Source organism: Vicia villosa, linkage group LG1 (genome assembly GCF_029867415.1).
Source record: "Vicia villosa cultivar HV-30 ecotype Madison, WI linkage group LG1, Vvil1.0, whole genome shotgun sequence".
NCBI classification, from domain to species: domain Eukaryota; kingdom Viridiplantae; phylum Streptophyta; class Magnoliopsida; order Fabales; family Fabaceae; genus Vicia; species Vicia villosa.
The window spans coordinates 73,612,691-73,632,361 of record NC_081180.1 but is presented as its reverse complement, the minus strand read 5'-3'; the positions used below and the strand labels follow the sequence as shown (position 1 = coordinate 73,632,361).

The following is a 19,671-nucleotide window of genomic DNA, read 5'->3' as shown; positions in this document are numbered from 1 at the left end:
AGTTCATCGTCAGGAGGAGCATAGTTCATCCAAGACAGGGGGGGTTAAGTTGTATATCTGGATTATTATTTCAATGGTGTTCGTGAAATGAACATGATTCTCGTTGAAATCGTAGAAATTAAAAATCGATTCTCACCGACGACGCCACTTTTTCGTAGAAATGCACATTTTCGCTTAACAATTCAACTTTATTTATATGTCATTTAAATAAAGTTGAATTGTTAAACGAAAATGTGCATTTTTTATTTAATATATTATAAATAGATAATTTGATAGTTGAATCATGTTTTTGATTAATAACTTTATATGACTTTTGATTGAAGAACACGTTATAACCAATATGGCTTAATTGATTTGTGTGTTGCACAACTTTGTTATAAGGCATTGCCTTTAATTTGTAGGACTGATTGGTAGTGGAAGAGTATGGATGGACAGATTCAGTGTCATATGGTTCACGTATATATGGATTATATGGAAAAGACGTAATGAAAATATGCATTCTATGAGTTGGTGATAGTGAGGATTGTGATTCACTTATTATGTGGTTTGTTTGGGTTGTTCGTTTATGTAGGTTGGTGTAGTGTTCAGAGTATTCTGTTGGAATCGCTTCAGGAGTCAAAGTTTGAGTTCTGGAGCAGAGGCGTTTGTTCTGCGTCATCCATCTGATATTAATCAGTAGCCGGCTTAGCAGAGTTGTCGATTTGTTTGGTGGGAAGAGGATTGGTTGTGATAGATTCTAGTTTTGAAAATGTTGTGTAAAGATGAATTTGTATTACATATTTATAAGCTAGTATTATCTAAATCTAATCTTCAAAACGTTTTCAGAATTTGTCATCAATATACAACTCTTGTTGATCCAGGAAATGATCTAGATAACCAAAAATGCTTTAATTTCACTATCAAAATAAATAATCCGTAGCATGGAAAATGCATCAGAGCCACTACCAAGTACCTGAAAATCCAAAAGATTACTTGTCAATCACTCATAAAATTGATTTATATTAAACCTTATGACACTGCAGTAACTGAGAAAACGCATTCACGCAGTCACGGATTTGTGATCGTTCTGTCGAAACCAGACGATTCATATTTGAACGGTCTGATCTCGACTCAACGACTATAAATATCTTAACTGCGAGAATCCAGTTTCGTGAAATTGGGAACATACCATAAAGGTGCATATGAAGATGATAAATCAAGAAAAGGGTAAGGCCACCTGTGAAAAATAAATAAAGGTTATCAGATTATAAAAAGGAAAAAAAATCATTCATGTAAAAATAAATAAAAGAATGCTAGTTTTTACCAAACTGTAACACAAGCATGGATTATCCATTGAATAATCACAAATGTAGCTGTCCACAACACAAAATAAGCGAAACGAAACACCGGAAATCTCTGCATGTTTAAGAATAAGTAGCTGTTAATTTCAAGTTTTTGTACATGCTAAACTATAAACTGCTATATAAAACTTACCATGCAATTCAATGATGTGTCACCAATGAGGAAAACAGCATTAATAGTGTGCATACAAAAAACCAACTGCAAGAATGAAAAGTGAAAATATGATTCAATGCAATTAATCTTAAATTAATTATCATTTTCGATGTCGATGATACTTACGAAATCAAGACTGTAATGATTGGATGTTCTTAATGGATAAAGGATGAACCAGAATACAAAGTCAGTGAGAAATACAGCTCCTGCACAAGTCTATAAAGAAAATGAGAAAATTAACTATATCAGTAGATTGCATCCTGAATTTGATGAAAAACAACTGAAATTTGTATAAAAACAACTTAATCAAACAACGAAATCCAAAACGTATGACAGTAGGAGGGCCGTTTTTAAGGGTGTGCAACATAGATTACAACATAGGGCCTCAAATTTTCCTCTGGCTAAATATGATCGCATAATAGATTTGTCATGGCTAAACCATGACTAAATAGGATCCCTAGTTGTTTTGTCAAGGTTGAACCGTTACCAACCTACACTGAGCCTCTAAAAATTTAAGATGGTCAGCATTGTTGGGTGTGTGAACCCGTCACGGAATTATTTTTAGAAAAGAAGTCTCGATGGCAAAGTCATCTTTAAGTTTTCGAGGGTCATACTATTCTTAGTCTCGATTCACAAACAATATAAGACTATTTTGGTGTACCGAAACAAAAATTACCTGATAAATTATTTGAAAAATGTAACCCCATACACCAGCAATTTTCCTGACATGAAATTCCTGATGAGGATTCTTAGTCAGTTCAGGAATATCTAAAACTCCATCAAGAGTTGGAACCATAAAAGTGCTTACTGCATCTAAAGAAGCACCATTCACTGTTCTTCCCCTAAATTCATTTTGCTTTAATAAACATCCATAAATTGAAAAACATGTCCCAAGCTGAAAGCAAAAAAGTTTAGAACACAAGTCACTTACATAATATATCACATTTTCATGTTAAAAATGTTAAAAATGTTAGAAGAGTGAAATTCAAAGTGTTACCCCAAAGTAAATAGTGACCAAAGTAAATGTTAATCTGTTCAACACAAAAAATAAACACAATATCAATAGAATATTTATAAACAAAAGATTTTATTTTTTATCCTAGAGTCGTCGTGGTAAATCGTCTACCTTGACAGCGACCTAATGCACGACTCGACCCAGTAATTTCTTATGTGGCAATTTTTTCAAAACCGTAAACAACAGTAACAAGAATCAATCATATGGAAAATGTAATCAACTTACTGAGTATAGTAGTAAAATATGCCAGGTCCATCAACAGAAACATTAGCAATGATCAAAGCCAAAAGAACAATAAAAGAAATAATCCTATAAATAAGAAGCCAAGAAGGATGAATTCCTATTAGACATGTACTCCAAGCTTCATCTTCATATAACAATCCATCTGTATCTTGATGATTTTCTCGTCTCTCGGAAGATCGTTGTTTATTGAATCCTTCATACTTGAATATCAAATATGATGCTAGACACATTGAGATTAATATCCATAGTGCACAAAAGAAGAATCTCCAATTCAACCAATAACTTGATGTAGTTGTATCTGTTGTCATTGTTGGTTGCCATGTATGGCTTGGTGACCATGTTATGAAACCCATGAATAATGGCTACACTTTTAATGATGAGTTATTGAGAAAAAAAACTAGAATTATATATCCATTCAAAGAATGATGTGCAATTTGTAAGAATTTCAATAGCAAAATTGTAAGGCAATTTTCAAACTAAAAGGTTGGTTCATCCATTTTTTTAAGGATATTACATTTATATTCCTTGCTTGAGATGGGCATAGGCAAAAGTGCATAAAGTGGAATACTTCATTTAAATGGTTCCAAATGGAAAGAAAGGTGTGGCATATTAACTATTGACAAGTAAAATTCAGAGAGTATAGATGCTTTGCTTCATCATTTTATGGTTATAGTTTATGTGTGAGTGTGTGAAAGAGAGGTAAGTTATGTGAAGAGTATAACTTCAAACACAAGGAATATGGTGTGATAGATAAATGGCATAAGATGCCTTTTGGATTTGTGGGGTGATAAAAATCACAGAATAGAATATTCATAACTAACCAGGCCATCCACATATAATGATATGTTGATTCATTTATTTATTTCTTAATCTTATTATTAATTTATAAGTTTGTATCTTTCGGTTCTTGCATGTATATAGAGTCAAATTTATACTTAACTTTTCATTAACGTCAATCATTACTTCATTATTGCTCCTTCACTCCCTTTTTATAAACAATTTTTGAGGTAGGTCAATTTTTTAATTAAAAGTGATTGTAACATGTTCTCTAATATTTTTTTCTGTGTACAGGAATTAGAGTTGATCGGAAAGAGTGGATTTACAACTTGTTATGATGGTTTGAGACTTTTGATGTAGTGGAAAGGGGACTGATCTGCAAAGCTAGCAATTTAATGCTCAAGTTAGTAAGAGAGTGAAAATTGAAATTTGACTTGAAAAGGATTTGAATACCTAAGAAATGACGCGTTCTCCTCTTTAAATAGGAGAATTGGTTAGTAACCGAACGCGTGTGTGTTTACCGTGAAACTTAGTAAACAACCGCTAATCTTTCAAATAATGATTTGGTTGCTTGCAGGATCGGCTAAGTTGATCCTATGACATATGTGTTTAAGTTTCTAAAGTTTGTTGTATTTTGTATTTAAAAAGTGAAGAGTTCAATATAAGATAGTAACGTAGAAATGGTTTGTAAAAGGAAAAGTAATGTAAAAGGATTTCGACAAAACAATAAAATGCAGGAAAAGTAATTTAATGAAATTGATTTTACATTGAATAAAAGAAAATGTTGTTTCATACGTACATTTCACTCAGTGACTCTTTTCTCAATACATACTTTGAGTAATATGAGTTTGTATACAATTGAACACACAGAATCCTGATGCTAGAACTCCTATTTATACTAAATCGAAATAACTGTCTCAAAACGGTATTTTCTTCAGAAATAGACATGTTTCTTATCTGCATGCATCTTGTCTTCAATTCGCTTCCACATGTCTTTCGCAAATGGATAAGGCCAAAAAACAGTTATTTAACCTGATTTTGGATTCCTAATTTTCTAGTTCAAATCACCCATAATTCGTCTAATAATTCACTAAGTCCCTTAACATGATTGTATCTATAGGAACTTCGATTAGCCCTTTGTAGTTTTATATGTTGAAGTACATTTCCAACATATATCTTGTCGAACTAAATAAAATAATTCGCCCGACTTTATTCAATCTCTTCAATTATTTGTTCAACATGAACCACGTCGAATAATCAAGCTAACAGTGTGATGAGGCTGAAAAGCGGCCAGTCCTCAAATTAATCTAGATTGCAGGGATAAGGCTTGTGAGAGAGATTAATTTGTTCTATGTCAAACGTTGCCCTTCATCGTTATCAGGCTTTCGCATCTTTGGGCCTTATGGGCGGCCCGAAACAGTTGCCCCCAAGCCCTTGTCTCTACTTTGCAGGGCGGGGGATTTGTGACATGTCTATCTGCACAGTCACCGAATCTAGAGACATGAAAGTTTTTGATGGGACGTCGCCGCTTTTGAAAATAAGTACATTAAATGTATCTCTTGTAAGATGTAGCGTGATACTATGAATGGTTGACATATCTCTCTATGCTAGTCAGTAATGATGTCCCTACTTCCTTTAAGACACTCAAGTGCTTTTTGGATTGTTTCGAGAAAATCTCCTCCATTGGTAGAGAGAAGTGATCATATGATCCTCAATGCTCAAATAGGGTATCAAAGGCTTTTGAAGCGTCATTTTTTCCCTTCCAACTGTTATTGACCTGCAAAACAAAGTGTTTATGATTTGATATTGCTCTTTTGTGGCAATATTTTTGTTCAAGCATTGGATCAAGTTCGTGTGACTTTATTCGTTGGTGTTGTCCACTCATGTTTGATTGTTTTTTCCCTGAGTTCTAACATTTAAATTTTTGCTTCTACTTCCGTTCAACTTCTTTAGGGTTTCTCGAATAGGGAGTGTTTGAGCTTGCTAACTTACTACATTGTACCAACATTTGTTTTTTGGTACAAAATATTTAATTATGGTTATCCTTTCAAATTTAACCAACAAGACCGGTAAAGATCTTTCATGAGACTGGGTGGATTCAGAGATATTGGAGAATATTTCCGCTTGTTTTCATGAAGATATTTTTGAGCAAGCAATAACTGGCGTGGGTCCAGCGGGTGATTGGGGAGTGCTTCCCCTGGATGAAGATAAGAGAAAATGCAGTCAATACGACGGGTTTGCGATCCCTTTTCACAAATGCATATTCTTTCTAATAGGTTATCTTGTCCCCTTCAATGAATTTAAAATTGGCATTGAACCATTTGCTTATTTCACCTTCACAATTGCAGCCATTGAGTTGGGTATTCATTAATTTTTCTAGTACTCATGTGGATATAAGGGGAACAGTATAACTATGACGTTGTTCTTTCATCTTTTAAGACCTAAAGCAATGCTAACTATGTGAATGGCTCTGATATGCTTTCTTTGCAGCAAAGTATTAGATATTTTAAGGCTTATTCTGAAAGTGTAAAATATTTCATGCTTGCTTTTTCCTAGTTACTCGTCTTAATTAGGAGACACTTGTGAAGAAAAGTTGTCTCTGCCTCCTAGGGATTTTGTTTTGTTGCTTGTTATTTAGATTTTGGTTTTGTTTTTATCGTTATGAGTCTCCTCACATGATTGCGCACATTAGGGTTGAGTTCCTGATCCATTTTTACACATGCATAAATCAAAATGCCTGATTATAGTCTAAATAATATGCTTCTAGTCAGTTATCAGAGTTTTTTATTCAAGAACCACATTTGAGAATGGTTCAAGTCATGCAAATTTGGATTCTGGAAAAAAAACTTCTCATTTTGCAAAAATTGAGGTTCTGGAAGTGCGATTCGAATCACACATTTCCTTGACTCGAATCAAAGTTACATAATGTCCAAGAAATTCCTCCATTTTTTCATGATACGAATCACAACATCCATGACTCAAATCACAGAAGTTTTATTTAAATTACAAATTGCCTGACTCAAATCAAACACAGATTGCAACCTTTGGAAATTGGTTATCTGAATATGATTGGATTAAGAGGTTTTCAAGACTTGAATCATGTGACTCAAATCATATAAAGCATGACTCAAATAACATAGTTGGTTTTTCTTGTTTCTTAGGTCTTGATTCAAATCACTTAATTTCTTGACTTGAATGATAATCCTTGCATATGACTCAAATCAAATAGCATTTTTCTCCCATTTTTGTGCTAGATATCCAGCACATATATAAACCATTTTTCTCAATACCCATTCACAATGCTAAAAAACAAACACATCCACTTTTGATTTAGAATTCAAAACATACTTGTTCTCTTAACTTTCAAAAGAGTTTTGAATCTTATTTTGACTTTTGCAAACAAAATCTTTCATCTTCAACCTCTTGCATTATCCATTATCGTTTGGATCTAACTCTCATTTTAAGGTGTGAGATATATGAGGAGGATTGTTATTGATATTAATGTTTTATTTGAAGATTTTTTTAGGATTTCATGGGTTTACAAATTGTCTATGTTGTTATGGATGGGGTTGACAAATCCAATAGAAAAGAAGAAGGTTTTTCTCTCCAAAATTACTTTAAGTAGAGTTGTGTGGAATCCTACGGACAAATTTGGAGTTTTCTCATCTTCGCACAGGCCAAGGCTCAAGATACCAGTAGGATCGAGTAAAGATCGTTGTAGAAGACTTGAAGCAGCATTCTTGGAGTTGGAATATTTTAAATCGAAATCGAGCAAAGACTTTTCAAGGATTCACTATCATATACTGTGTATAATTCAACGAGGATTTAGATTGAATATTTTTTATTTTAAGGATTATTCAAATTTTGATCATACAAAATAACTCTGTAAAATCGGTCAAAATCATAATGGAAGAACAACAAAATTTCTTTGAGAAACCATTAGAGAGTGGAGTAGGCATAATAAGGATGAATTGCCGAACCATTATACATTTGGCGTACTATCTTCTCTCTCTCTCTCTAATATATATATATATATATATATATATATATATATATATATATATATATATATATATATATATATATATATATATTAAAGTGTAGCTTTTGTTAGATTGGAAGTTTGAATTATTCTTGTTTTGATTAAACCTTGGAAAAATTATTCTCTAATTCTTATTGTATTGAAGTTATAATTTTACACAACTCGTGTAAAACATTTGAAATTTAATATATTGATTGATTGTCTTTGCTTATCTGTTTCATCTACTTTCAGTTTTATATACCAATTGAGTATTGTACAGATTCTGTCCAAAAGCATACTTCGTACGCATTATGCCTCCTCCACATAAAATATTTTTAAACTCTTATCCTTTTTTAAATAAACGAAATTTATTAATCGATTAATTTAAGGAGGTATATTCAACTCCCTCTCCCCATCTAGACTGTTGTATTCTCGTATTCTCGCCCAACAATTAGCCTCATAGCTGGTCTTTTGATCATGTCTAATCGACTTTAAAAGTTGAGAATATGGGTAATGATAATCCAAGGGAGCGTACAGTAGAGCCCCAATATTCAAAGGTGAAAACTATGTTTATTAGAAGAATAATATGTATGTTCACTTAATGTCAGTAAACAAAATTCTTTGAGTGGCTATCACTGATGGACCTTTTATTTCTAAAGGTAAAGTCAATGATGTTTTAACTAAAAATGCCAAAGAATTGGTTAGATGTGGAAACCAAAAAGGCATTCTATGATATGAAGGAGAAGAATATACTTATTTTCGCGTTAAGCACTAATGTATATTACTCTACCTCACATCATTAAATGTCCCAATCAATGTGGGACGCTCTTCGAGTGCTCTATGAGGGTATTGAATACTTTAAGGATTATAAAATTAATATGTTGACAGAGGAGTATGAACTATTCTATATATAACCCGATGAAACAGTGGAATTCATGCATACTCATTTTCTCCGCTTAATCAACAAGTTAGAAAATTTAGGAAAGTCCATTTCTAACAAAGATTGTACTACAAAAAGTGCAGGGAATGGAAACCAAATGCTGCATCCATTAATGAATCAAATGACCTTAATAGTTTGGATAATTTTTCCTCTCAATAGAGATAATGGTGGTGAGTTTGTAAATCATCATTTTGAAAACTTTCGTAACGAAAACGAGATAACTCATGACTTCTCATGTTTGCGTACTCCGCAACAAAATAGTATTGTTGATCGCAAAAACCGCATTTTAGAAGAATTGGTCCAGACAATGATAAGTTAATTGAGTTTTTCTAAGTACTTTGGACTGACGCGATTAATACTGCATGACATGTCTTAAATAGGGTGGTCATCTGACTTATCCTAGAGAAGACACCCTATGAACGACTTAAATGTAGGAAACCTAATATTTTCTACTTACGCATTTTCGGCTGCAAATATTTTATTTTAAATAATGAAAAGGACAATATTGATAAATTTGATGCAAAGTCTAATGAAGGAATTTTTTAGGGTACTCGTCATCGAGTAAGGCATATAGAGTTTACAATAATAGAACGTCTATTATTGAAGATTAGTTTATGTGCCTTATGATGAAACAAGGCCCCGAATGTCAAGGAAAGGTAGTATTTCTGATTTTGATGTTTCAAGTGTAATAACGGAACGATTAGTCAAAGATGACGGAAAAGGACATTAACGAAGATAAAAAGGAAAACGGGCAAGAGGAAGAAAAACAAGAGACCTCAACTCATCTACCTCCAAATTGTATTGTTGTAAATGTAATCCATTACATCAAATACCTGATGACATCAAGAAGGGTGTAAGTACTAGGTCTCAGGCTAACTATTTTTGTAAGTATTCTACTTTCATTTGACAAATTGAACCTAAGATTAAATCCAATGCTTTAGTTGACGAGGAATGGATTCGGAAATTGGAATTCAAATTTACCCTTTGTTATCAAATATATGAGAAAATGTGTCGAACACATTGTCTCGGGGGTGTATTCGAAGATTAGAATCTGGATCTCCCCATTTGTCATCACATATACACATGAAATGAGCCAATGTGTCCCAAGGGTGTATTCGAAAATTGGAATCCAGATTTACCCTATACAAATATACCTAATACACATCTAATATAGCTTGAAATTGTTGTATTTTAGGTGCAAGTGGATTTCAATCTACGGACAGTGTTTCGGGTTTTCGTAGAGTTTGAGAGCAGTGTATTAGGTAAGTGAATAATTCTCTGAAAATAATCACATGTGGCCCTGACAATTGGAAAGCCCATTTCTAAGTTCTCTGATGTTAGAGATTTATACTAACACCCCTCACATTGACCTGACACTACCACATGAGGGGTGTTTTTAGAATAATACCCTTTGAGATTTTGTACTTTTTAAAGTGATGTGTTTTCCGGAGTTTTGGAAAATTCGTGAGTTTTTTACCGGAATTTTGGAGATATTGATGAATTTTTACCGAATTTTTGAGGGTTCTATGAGTTTTTACTGGATTTTTGGGGGATCTCATGAGTTTTAACCTAATTTTTTAAAATTTACCGGATTTGAACTATCAAACTTTTCAAACACTATCGGATTTTTTAAAACTCTATGAATTTTTACCGGATTTTTCAAATACACTACCTGATTTTTCGAAAATCTATGAGTTTTAACAAGATTTTCAAAAACCTACGAATTTTTCATAATCTGAGTTTTTACAGGATTTTTCAAGAAATCTACGAATTTTTATCGAATTTTTCAAATACACTACTGAATTTTTTAAAACTTTATGTGCATTTACTGAATTCTTTGAAAAATCCGAAAGTGTTAAATTCTTTTTTTTAATATCATAAATAAACTACCGGATTTATCAAAAAATCCAGAGTGTTAAATTTATTTTTCTAAAAACCAATAAATATGCATATCGAACTTTTTAAAATACACTATCGAATTTTTTAATTCATATCAGATTTTTCAATTGCACCTAGGGGTGCTCGCGGTGCGGTTTGGGCGGTTTTGACGAAAAAAATCATCCGAACCGCAAGAGAAAAAATAGTGCGGTTTGGTTTGGTTCGGTTGGCTTTTAAAAAAAATCCGAACCAAACCAAACCAAACTAATGCAGTTTGGTTCGGTTCGGTTGGTTCGGTTTTTTACGAATATTTTATTGAGCCATACATACACATATAGATGATAACATAATTTTGTATTTATACATTCATACACTATCAAATAACAACAAAACTCGTCATATTTTGACAACAATTTTCCATTTAATATGTAAAAATTAAATTCAACAAAAGTGGAATATTAAACATAAAATAATAGCATAAAACAATATAAAAATTATTATAACGAAACAAAAAAATAGAAGAGACGAAAGATTAGTGAAAGTGAAAAAGAAAAAAAGTGTTGAGAGATTAGAGAAGAAGATATGCGATAAAAACGAAACTGAAATACGGAACATTTACATAAAAATGAAAAGGTGAAAAAGAAAGAATATAAGAGAGTAGAGATTATAGAAGAAGAGGGAATATGTATGTGGCAAAGAAGGTGCGATAATGTTATTAGAGATTTTAGAAGATCGGGACTGAAATTATATGTGTAAGGATGAGAAAATTGTTCGTAATCATAATGCTAATGTATAATAAGTTTAAGTTTGGGTTGGATGTGAGTTAGTAAAATTTAGGTTGTAACATAGTGCGGTTTGATTCGGTTTGGTTCGGTTTACAAAATACAAACCGCAAACCGAACCGAACCGTGCGATTTTGTAAAAACTGACCCAAACTAATCCGAACCAAATGCGGTTTTTTGCGGTTTCGGTTTGGTTTGCGTTTTCTATTGGATTGGTTTGGTTTTGATCACCCCTAATTGCACCACCAAATTTTGTTAAATTTTAACAAGCAATTTTTTTTATTATAAAAATATGTCTGAGTGTCGGATCAAGATAGGAGGATATGAGCAGAGAACGTGTTCCCCTAGAGGTCGTAGTATGTTGTGCTATAGATCAATTTCCTACCTTCTCTGAGGTGCAAGCATGAGCTTCAGGACAACATATATACGAGGGAGTCATCGAGCTCGGTTGAACAATTTTGACCTGAAGTAGAAGATGAAGGATATTGCTTGTGACAATAAAGAGATGAAACTCCAAGTCTATTAGTGATACCACGAGTAGAAGCCTATACACTGACAAAAGGAGAAGAAGTTGAGGATCTATGTTGAGCGATTGAAAATGCCCAAGAGATTGTTGAGAACGTAGGCTTTGAGATTCAATAAGAACCAGAATACACTTTTTATGAAAGTATGAATCAATATTTTATTACTAAAAATGTCATTAATAGTTTCGTAGTTATGATTCTAAAATGAAATATTGAGACAAATCATAATTTTATAAGACATTGCATCACTAATGAAACCAAGGCACGTAGTATTTTCTTGAAAAAATTACCAATTGATTATATACAACTAACTATTTTCTTTCAAGTTTACATTTTATGCATTCTACCATGCTAATTTACACAAGCTCTTCTCAAGTTATTATAGTTTTTCTAACTCTTACTCTTTTTGTCTTAGTTTGAGCTTACCAACAAGCGAATCAATTGGTAGCGATCCGGGTTGAGCAGATGTAACTACTATATCATTAAACTCATCATCTTCGGCATCATTGTAGTAATCATAATCATCTTCATCATCATTATTGTTATCATAATCATCAGCATCATCTAGGCCTTCTTCATTTGAATAGTTGTCTTCTGTATCAGCTTGAAGGTATCCAGTTGAACCTTCAAAAGCATCTTCACTTGAAGAAATAATTGCTGGATGGGAGTGCTCTGTGGCATGTGAAATACCCTCAAATTCTTCTACCTTCTCCAAGAGAGCATCAGGGCCAAGATTAAATTCTTCTAGCAACAAAGCTTTGTTTGACTCAATTGCACTCTTCCAAAGAGATAACATTTTTGGGCTTAACTTGACCGTGTTGCCCATATGCTTAGATTGATTATCATCAACCATGCCTGATTAACATTGTGAAATCATAAAGATGATGTTGCATAATTAATATTATCAATCAATTATATATTTTTTATCATATGATCAAGTCAAGATATAACACAAAAAAGAAAGCATACATGAACATCTATGACATCGGGGGAATATATCAATTACTCGAGAAACTTCATTCTCACAACTATCTTGGGGGAAATATATTTCATAATATATGCACATTATGTGTGCATATTGAATTCCATCCAGACAAGCTTTTCAAAACAAAATATGCAACCAACGCTTTACTAACTTACTGTAACACATACCTGTATTGTCCAAATTCCTTGTAATGCCAGCTTTAGCAGGAGTAAAAATTGGAACTTCTGGGTACATTGATTTCCAGTTTTTGCCCCTCCAAATCAATACTTGTTCATCATCAAAAGACAACAGCACACAAGGAACCAAATCCTGCCAAAGCAAGGAGATTAAATGGATGCAGCATAGAGCATACTGCTCCTAAGTAATATTGCAGCATAATTCTCCTAACTAATATTGCAGCAATACTTATGAAAGCATACACGTCGCATACTACTATACACTGCCCATGACCTGTATTATTATGTTCTATGAAACAGACTTATCAGACATATTTCAATTACACAGTCCAAAGCATATTTTGATGCAGTAATAAATTCTAACAAGTCCTTCCACCCAAGACCTGAAATAGAAAAAAGACAGACAACAAAAGTGCGCAGTGTCTCAAGTAGATAGAAGATGAACTGTTTTAGAAGTGATAACCAGAAAAATAATTTAGTGAAATAATCATTTATTGGTAAGGATGCCTTGGAACTTATATATCGACCAAATGATAACTTTTAGCATAGCCATAGAGATAAAAATGTGAAAAATCAAACTGATGAATCCTCAATAATATGCCTCATGTGAACTTTTATTGTGCCAAACTAATATACTGTATAACACCCCTTGGTGAATAAGTATTGAATAGAAAACAAACACTTGAATTGAACATGATTTTTTCAACTCCAATGCTAATGTACATTTTTTCTACTTCCTTTGAGCATCATGTAGGTTAAGTTTTATACTTCGAATTAATTTTACTAACTTAGTACTACAAATTAGAGATATCAAAATTATTCGGGTCAGGTAAAAAGGGGAAAGAGATAAAAGAAGTAATGTATAAGAAGATGAAGAAAGCTAGTTATCTAGTACTAGTACCTTCAGCTTGGCACCTAATTTCTTGTAATCACTAGGATCCAATCCTTTGCAGTCAATCTTCACCAAATGGCTTCCTTCAAAAGCATCTCTGACATCCTTTACAAGTGTTGTGTATACTCCATTTTTTGCTACAACAAGACAGAAGTAAATGATGTTAAGCCACAAAAAATGTGCATTTAGCCCTAAAGTATAATGTCAAATCAAAATTAAGAGAATATTTTGTGGAATAATATTCAGATCAATAAAGAACTACAAAACATAATGACAAGCCCGTTGGCCTTGATTTTGATCATCTTTCCTCCTACTAAGATTTTGCACTCAATTCTTCTACTGGTTTACTTGCATTGAGTGCTCTATTTTCAATATTCTAATCTACTAACTAGGAGATGTTCCATCTTAACAAGCCCCTTACAAAGTCAAAAGCATCCCATATGGTCAAATCTTTTCATTGGGGCAGTACTTGTTACTTAAGTCCAGTGTTGTCAATGGCGGATGGCAATCAATGGCGGAGAGCCAAAATCCCTCCATACCGGCCGCTTTGCGGCGCTGTTATTGCGGATTATGGCAGAAAAACCCGCAATAGCGGCCGATATTTACCATTGCGACCAGCCCAAAAACCGCCATGTATATCCGCCATAGCGGTCATGGCGGGGCAATTTGATAACACTACTTAATTCTAATGACATTTAGATTTGCAATACTTACGCAGCTATTATTTGAGTCTAAGGAAACTCTAGCCTCCCCTTGCTACTGCAATTACTCTAGGATGTGTCAAATTTCTTCATGAGTGCTTGTCTAAATTAGAAAGAGAGATCTAAGAGTTAATAGATGGTTACCTAATTTACATATTGGCAACAGACTTTTCCCTTTCTTCCGTAATTCATCTGCTTCAGCTTTTGTTAATCCTTCTGGAGCATCTTGGATAAGTTTTGGATATACAGGAGCAGCTGGCTTCCAGAGCATCACTGGATACTGTGGACGAGTACGATAGTTGTAATTTCTTCCACGGAAAAGATAAACTATGCCACCAACTCGATGAATTATTTTCCCCCCTGCTTTCTCCTGTCATGACATATAAAGATTTACTTCAAAGCAAAAAAGCAATCACATGCAACCTACACAAGGTCAAAAACCTGGCTCTCCTATCGTCTAGTATGCAAACTGACACAGACTAAAAGTCATTTTCCAAGACTACAACTTATAACTAAATCCACTAAAAAAACAGTTTCAGCACAAACTTTTATAACTGACATAATATTATTTTCATTTCAAATAATCCATTGTGTACAATCCATACCTAGACAAGAACAATATTATGCAATTGTTGTTATATTGGTATCAAAACGATGAGGAAGGAGACCGATAAGGAATCAATTTCCAAACCTCAATATGGCGGCAAACATTATCCATATCAACAGTAGGAACACCTTTACAACGAACTTTACAGACACGTCGACGCTTCCAATGCGAATGTATCAACTCCAACATGTTATGCGTTAATCCATCCCTTCCTAAACCATCAAATCAAAACCAAACACCATTAACAAATTCCAATTCTTCACCTTTCGCAATACATGTATCTATTCTAAAAGACTAAAACTATCCTTGAAATCGAACTCACCGAGATTAACCTGGCGATTATCCGAAACCATAGGTTTAACAAGCATTTTAATCTCCCATTTCTTAAGAGGCTCCCCAAGTATCTCCTCTCTACTCATTCCTTCTTCCGGAAACTTCCCAAGCGGAAAAGGCCCCGGCATTTCAACTTGCTTAACACCTTTCATCCCAGGAGGCGGAGGATTAAACGAATCAAACAGCGGAATATTCTTCTTCGACTTCTTCAACGGCGCTTTCCCGGTCCACGGCCTCGGCATCGTGGGAGGCTCAAACGGTAAGAAAGCCGGTTCACGAATCCCTAAGGGTTTCACTTTGGGAGTCTCGGAGTAACTAAACTGGAACTCAAACGGAGCGCCGGGGAGGAGATAGGAGACGCCGGATTCTCCGATGATTACGGAGCGGTCGCCGGTGGAGGTGATGACGGTGTTGGGTTTGACGGGTTTGTAGTATCTGGAGTTGCGGTAGTTTTTGAGGCCGGGATTTGATGATGGTGGTGGTGGGGGTTGGGATTTTCGAGGTGGGGGGTATTTGGGAATGGGGATGGGCGGACGAGGGGCGGGGGATGAGGAAGGAGTGGGGTCGTGGGGAGGTAAGGAGGAGAAGACGGAAGAAGATAATGCAACTATTACCATTGAGAAGAAGGAGTGAGAATTCTCAAGAAACAAAACTACAGTGCTGTGTGTGACTCTGCTTTCTTTGGTTCTTCTCTTCTCCGGAGCAGATAAGCAACAACGTTTTTTTCTTGCCGGGATTTGGGGCTAATGTTAAATTTATTTTATTATTAGACAGTATAAGATATTCTTTTTGAAATGGTTCTAAATTTTTTAAGAGTATGTAAATTAGATTAAGATAAATAAACTTATATCATCTCTTACTTTAAAACAACTAGAAAGTTACCCGCGCGATGCGCGGCTGTTTGCATATATAATAATTGAATGTGTATTTTAAAATAAGCTGAATATTTTATTTAAGTTTATTGTATATAATAATATGATGTCATTCATGCTTGATAAAAAAATTGTAACAAAATTTTTTGTCTTCATATATTGTTAATAGATAATATTATTTAGTTATATTTAAATATTACTTTTTATTTTTAAAGACATTCAATTCTTTTGCATTTATTATGGTTTATATGAGAATTAAATGAATTTAAATGGTTAATTAAAAGTTTTAAAAAGTAATAGATGGATTTTAAATAAATTGTATATTAAAAAAATTAATAGAACAAAATAATTAGTTTATTTAAAAAACCTATATTCTGATTAATTGTTTTAACAAAAATTGTTACATTTTTTTCATAATGAACTGTGATGATATTTAGTTCAAATGTAAGAATTTAGAGTAAAAAGTATGACTCTTTGAATATTTTAATAGTGTTTGAAATTACCGAATTTAACGATTGTGTAGAAAAATATTAATGATAATAGTAAAATATAGTAATCAAAGGTTTCAAACATTATTATAGCATTGAAGAGTTAAAATATTATATACATAAATTAAATTATAGAATAACATGTTTGCAAAGAAAAACATAATGACAGAGATATACTATAATTCTGAGATCAATTGGTTCAATTTTTTATTATTGTTTAAATTTAAAGTGAAATATTTTACTTATAACCTTTATCTAATATGAAAAATATCGAAATTGCATATTATTTATAAAAAGTAGTTTATAATGATATAAGTAATTATCAAATATCAATTAAAATTCAATTTTTAGATATAACAGTTTAATATATTAAAATGTTTTTAAATTTTTATATTGAAATGTGTACAAAATCAAACAACGCGTTAAGATAAATTATATTTTGTAAAATAGAAAATATGGTTTATTATAAATAACAATTAATATTCAAATTTTAGATATAAAATTTCAATATATTTAATTGGTATTAAATTTAATATTAAAATATGTACAAATCAATAGTAGCTCAATTTCTCATTGTTATCGGTCAAAATATGTGATTCAACTTGGAAAAAAAATTATAATGGATCAAATCTCCTATTTAATATATAATAAAAAAGTTAAATGAAAAATAAAGACAAAAAATGAATACACTTGAAATTTCATACCTTTTTTATTCTTCCAATTATTTATAGAAAAGAAAAAAAATGAACTCAAATAATAAATTAGCCTAATTCTCCCTTAGCCTTTTTCAATCCAAAGTTCAGTCTTATAATTATATGTGATTTATCAACTCACTTTTTCTCGATAAAAAATATGATTCATCATCTCTTTATCCGTCTGACAAAATATGTGACTCAACCTGAAAAAGTAAAGAAATTACATACCTTTTTTTATTCTTCCAATTAATTACAGAAAAGAAAAAGTGAACTTAAATAATATATTAGCCTAATTCTCACTTAGCCTTTGTCCATCCAAATTTTAATCTTATAATCAAATGTGATTTACCAACTCACTTTTCTCGAAAAAAAGTGTGATTCAACCTGAAATTTCAAAAAATAATAAAATTTTAACTATTCAAATCACATACATGAGATAATAAAGTTGAAGTATATAGAGTAGAATGAAAATAAATCTTCAAAATTACATAAATTTCTTATTCTTCTAATAACTATATGAAGGAGAATGTAAATTCAAATAATATATTAGACTAATTCATAGCTAGCATTGTTAATTGAGAAAAATGAAGGAGAAAACTTTTAAAAGGGAAATGAAAAAAAAAGAATGTAATTGAAGATCATTTCTTTTGATATTTATAATGAATGCATAGAATTAAAATTAAATAAAGAGTGGTTGAATAGTAAAAAATGCACATTAAAGTATATTTTTTTATATTCTTAACCGAAAAAGTTAATAGTACCCATTATTTGTCAACATAGTAACTGATAAATAATAATAAGTATGGCATAAAGGACCTATTAAAATGGTGTTTTTATGGTATCTTTAATGAAGATTAAAAACTGACTAAAAAAAATTAAATATGGTAGAAAGTTATGGAATAGAAAAAAATTAGTATATATTTATAATAATTCAAACCAAAATACATTATTACTCTTAGAATTATATTGTCTGTTTTATAAGAACTTCTAAATCTATATATTATCTAAAATTACAATCAGTTAGCATTGTCAATTGAAAAAAATGAAGGAGAAAGTTTGTAAAAGAGAAATGAAAAGAAAAAGAAAAAGAGATTGAAGAACATTTATTTATGTATTTATTATGAATGCATAGAATTTAAATTAAATAAAGAGTGATTGGATAGTAAAAATTGCACATTAAAGTATATTTTTTTATATTCTTAACGGAAAAAGTTAATAGTTATTTGTCAAAATGGTCAAAATGGTAAGTGATAGTGATAAGTAATAATCAGTATTAAACACATGACTTATTAAAATATTATTTTTGTGGTATCTTTAATGAAGATTAAAAACTGAAAAAATACTAATAATGATAGGAAGTTATGGAAAAGAAAAAAAAATTATATATATATATATATATATATATATATATATATATATATATATATATATATATATATATAATAATAATTCAAACTAAAATACATAATTACTCTTCAAATTATATTGTCTTTTTTATTAAAAAAAATTAAATCTATATATTACCTAAAATTATAGTTTATATAGAAATGCCTATTTTATTAAATCATTCCTTAATAAAAAATAAGACCAAAAATAAGACCAAAAGAAATAGGATATCAAATAGTATTATAATTTTATTTAGTATATCAAAGACTACTATAATTTTATATTATATTAAAATTATTATTTATAATTATTATCATTATTATTATTAATGTAGGGGTTTAATAAAAAATAGTATTTAAATAAGTAGTTATTTTCTATGAATAAAAATTTAATAAATTAGATGGACAATTATATCAATTTTATTGATATAAAATATAAAGATTGAAAAGTTTTAAGATGATTTTTAATAATAATAATTTTATTATTATTATTATTTATAATTATTATCATTATTATTAATTATTAATGTAGGGGTTTAATAAAAAATAGTATTTAAATAAGTAAGTTATTTTCTATGAATAAAAATTTAATAAATTAGATGTACAAAAAAGTGAACATAAAATTAGGGTTTAGGCAAGAATTACTATGAAGATGACACATCACCATATATGCTTAGAGTTGCTATGAGGTTGACATGTGGCTAGGGTTGCCATCATGACAACCTTGGATTTATATATACTAGATTGCCGGCCCGTGCTTCGCACGGGTATATTTAAAATAAAATTACATTTTTTCGTAACAATTGATATTTAATTTTTTATTTGCATTTAAATTTATTTTGTAGGCCATTTAAATTATGTTT

General features: G+C 31.5%; 2 protein-coding genes across 3 annotated transcripts; both read right to left on the bottom strand.

Moving 5' to 3' along the window:
- Positions 1 to 293: 293 nt before the first annotated feature.
- LOC131609593 (uncharacterized) lies at positions 294 to 3,564 on the bottom strand. 2 transcript variants are annotated; one of them, XM_058881333.1, is made up of 9 exons: positions 2,735 to 3,563; positions 2,492 to 2,525; positions 2,303 to 2,389; positions 2,171 to 2,230; positions 1,621 to 1,710; positions 1,474 to 1,539; positions 1,304 to 1,395; positions 1,169 to 1,216; positions 295 to 952 (listed from the first exon to the last, which is right to left on the bottom strand). In XM_058881333.1, exons 1-9 carry the CDS (start codon positions 3,103 to 3,105, stop codon positions 835 to 837), a joined length of 966 nt encoding a protein of 321 aa, XP_058737316.1. In that variant the 5' UTR covers positions 3,106 to 3,563; the 3' UTR covers positions 295 to 834. The 2 variants fall into 2 exon arrangements, with proteins under 2 accessions (XP_058737307.1, XP_058737316.1); XM_058881324.1 differs by having other exon boundaries at positions 294 to 952; positions 2,171 to 2,389; positions 2,735 to 3,564.
- Positions 3,565 to 11,926: 8,362 nt separating this feature from the next.
- LOC131642085 (CRS2-associated factor 2, chloroplastic) lies at positions 11,927 to 16,125 on the bottom strand. The gene is made up of 6 exons (XM_058912372.1): positions 15,358 to 16,125; positions 15,120 to 15,247; positions 14,573 to 14,798; positions 13,737 to 13,864; positions 12,827 to 12,968; positions 11,927 to 12,529 (listed from the first exon to the last, which is right to left on the bottom strand). The coding sequence occupies exons 1-6, from the start codon at positions 15,983 to 15,985 to the stop codon at positions 12,072 to 12,074; spliced, it is 1,710 nt and encodes a 569-aa protein (XP_058768355.1). The 5' UTR covers positions 15,986 to 16,125; the 3' UTR covers positions 11,927 to 12,071.
- Positions 16,126 to 19,671: the final 3,546 nt, after the last annotated feature.

Bases quoted from the DNA above. Each gene is read 5' to 3' on its own strand.
- LOC131642085 (XM_058912372.1), bottom strand. From the start codon at position 15,985: ATGGTAATAGTTGCATTATCTTCTTCCGTCTTCTCCTCCTTACCTCCC. The intron at 15,248-15,357 runs GTGAGTTCGATT...TTGATGGTTTAG, and splicing joins TAATCGCCAGGTTAATCTCG to GAAGGGATGGATTAACGCAT. The intron at 12,530-12,826 runs GTATGTGTTACA...AATGTTAATCAG, and splicing joins AAGGAATTTGGACAATACAG to GCATGGTTGATGATAATCAA.
- LOC131609593 (XM_058881324.1), bottom strand. From the start codon at position 3,105: ATGGGTTTCATAACATGGTCACCAAGCCATACATGGCAACCAACAATG. The intron at 1,396-1,473 runs GTAAGTTTTATA...TTAAACATGCAG, and splicing joins ACACATCATTGAATTGCATG to AGATTTCCGGTGTTTCGTTT. The intron at 1,217-1,303 runs GTAAAAACTAGC...TATTTTTCACAG, and splicing joins CATGCTTGTGTTACAGTTTG to GTGGCCTTACCCTTTTCTTG.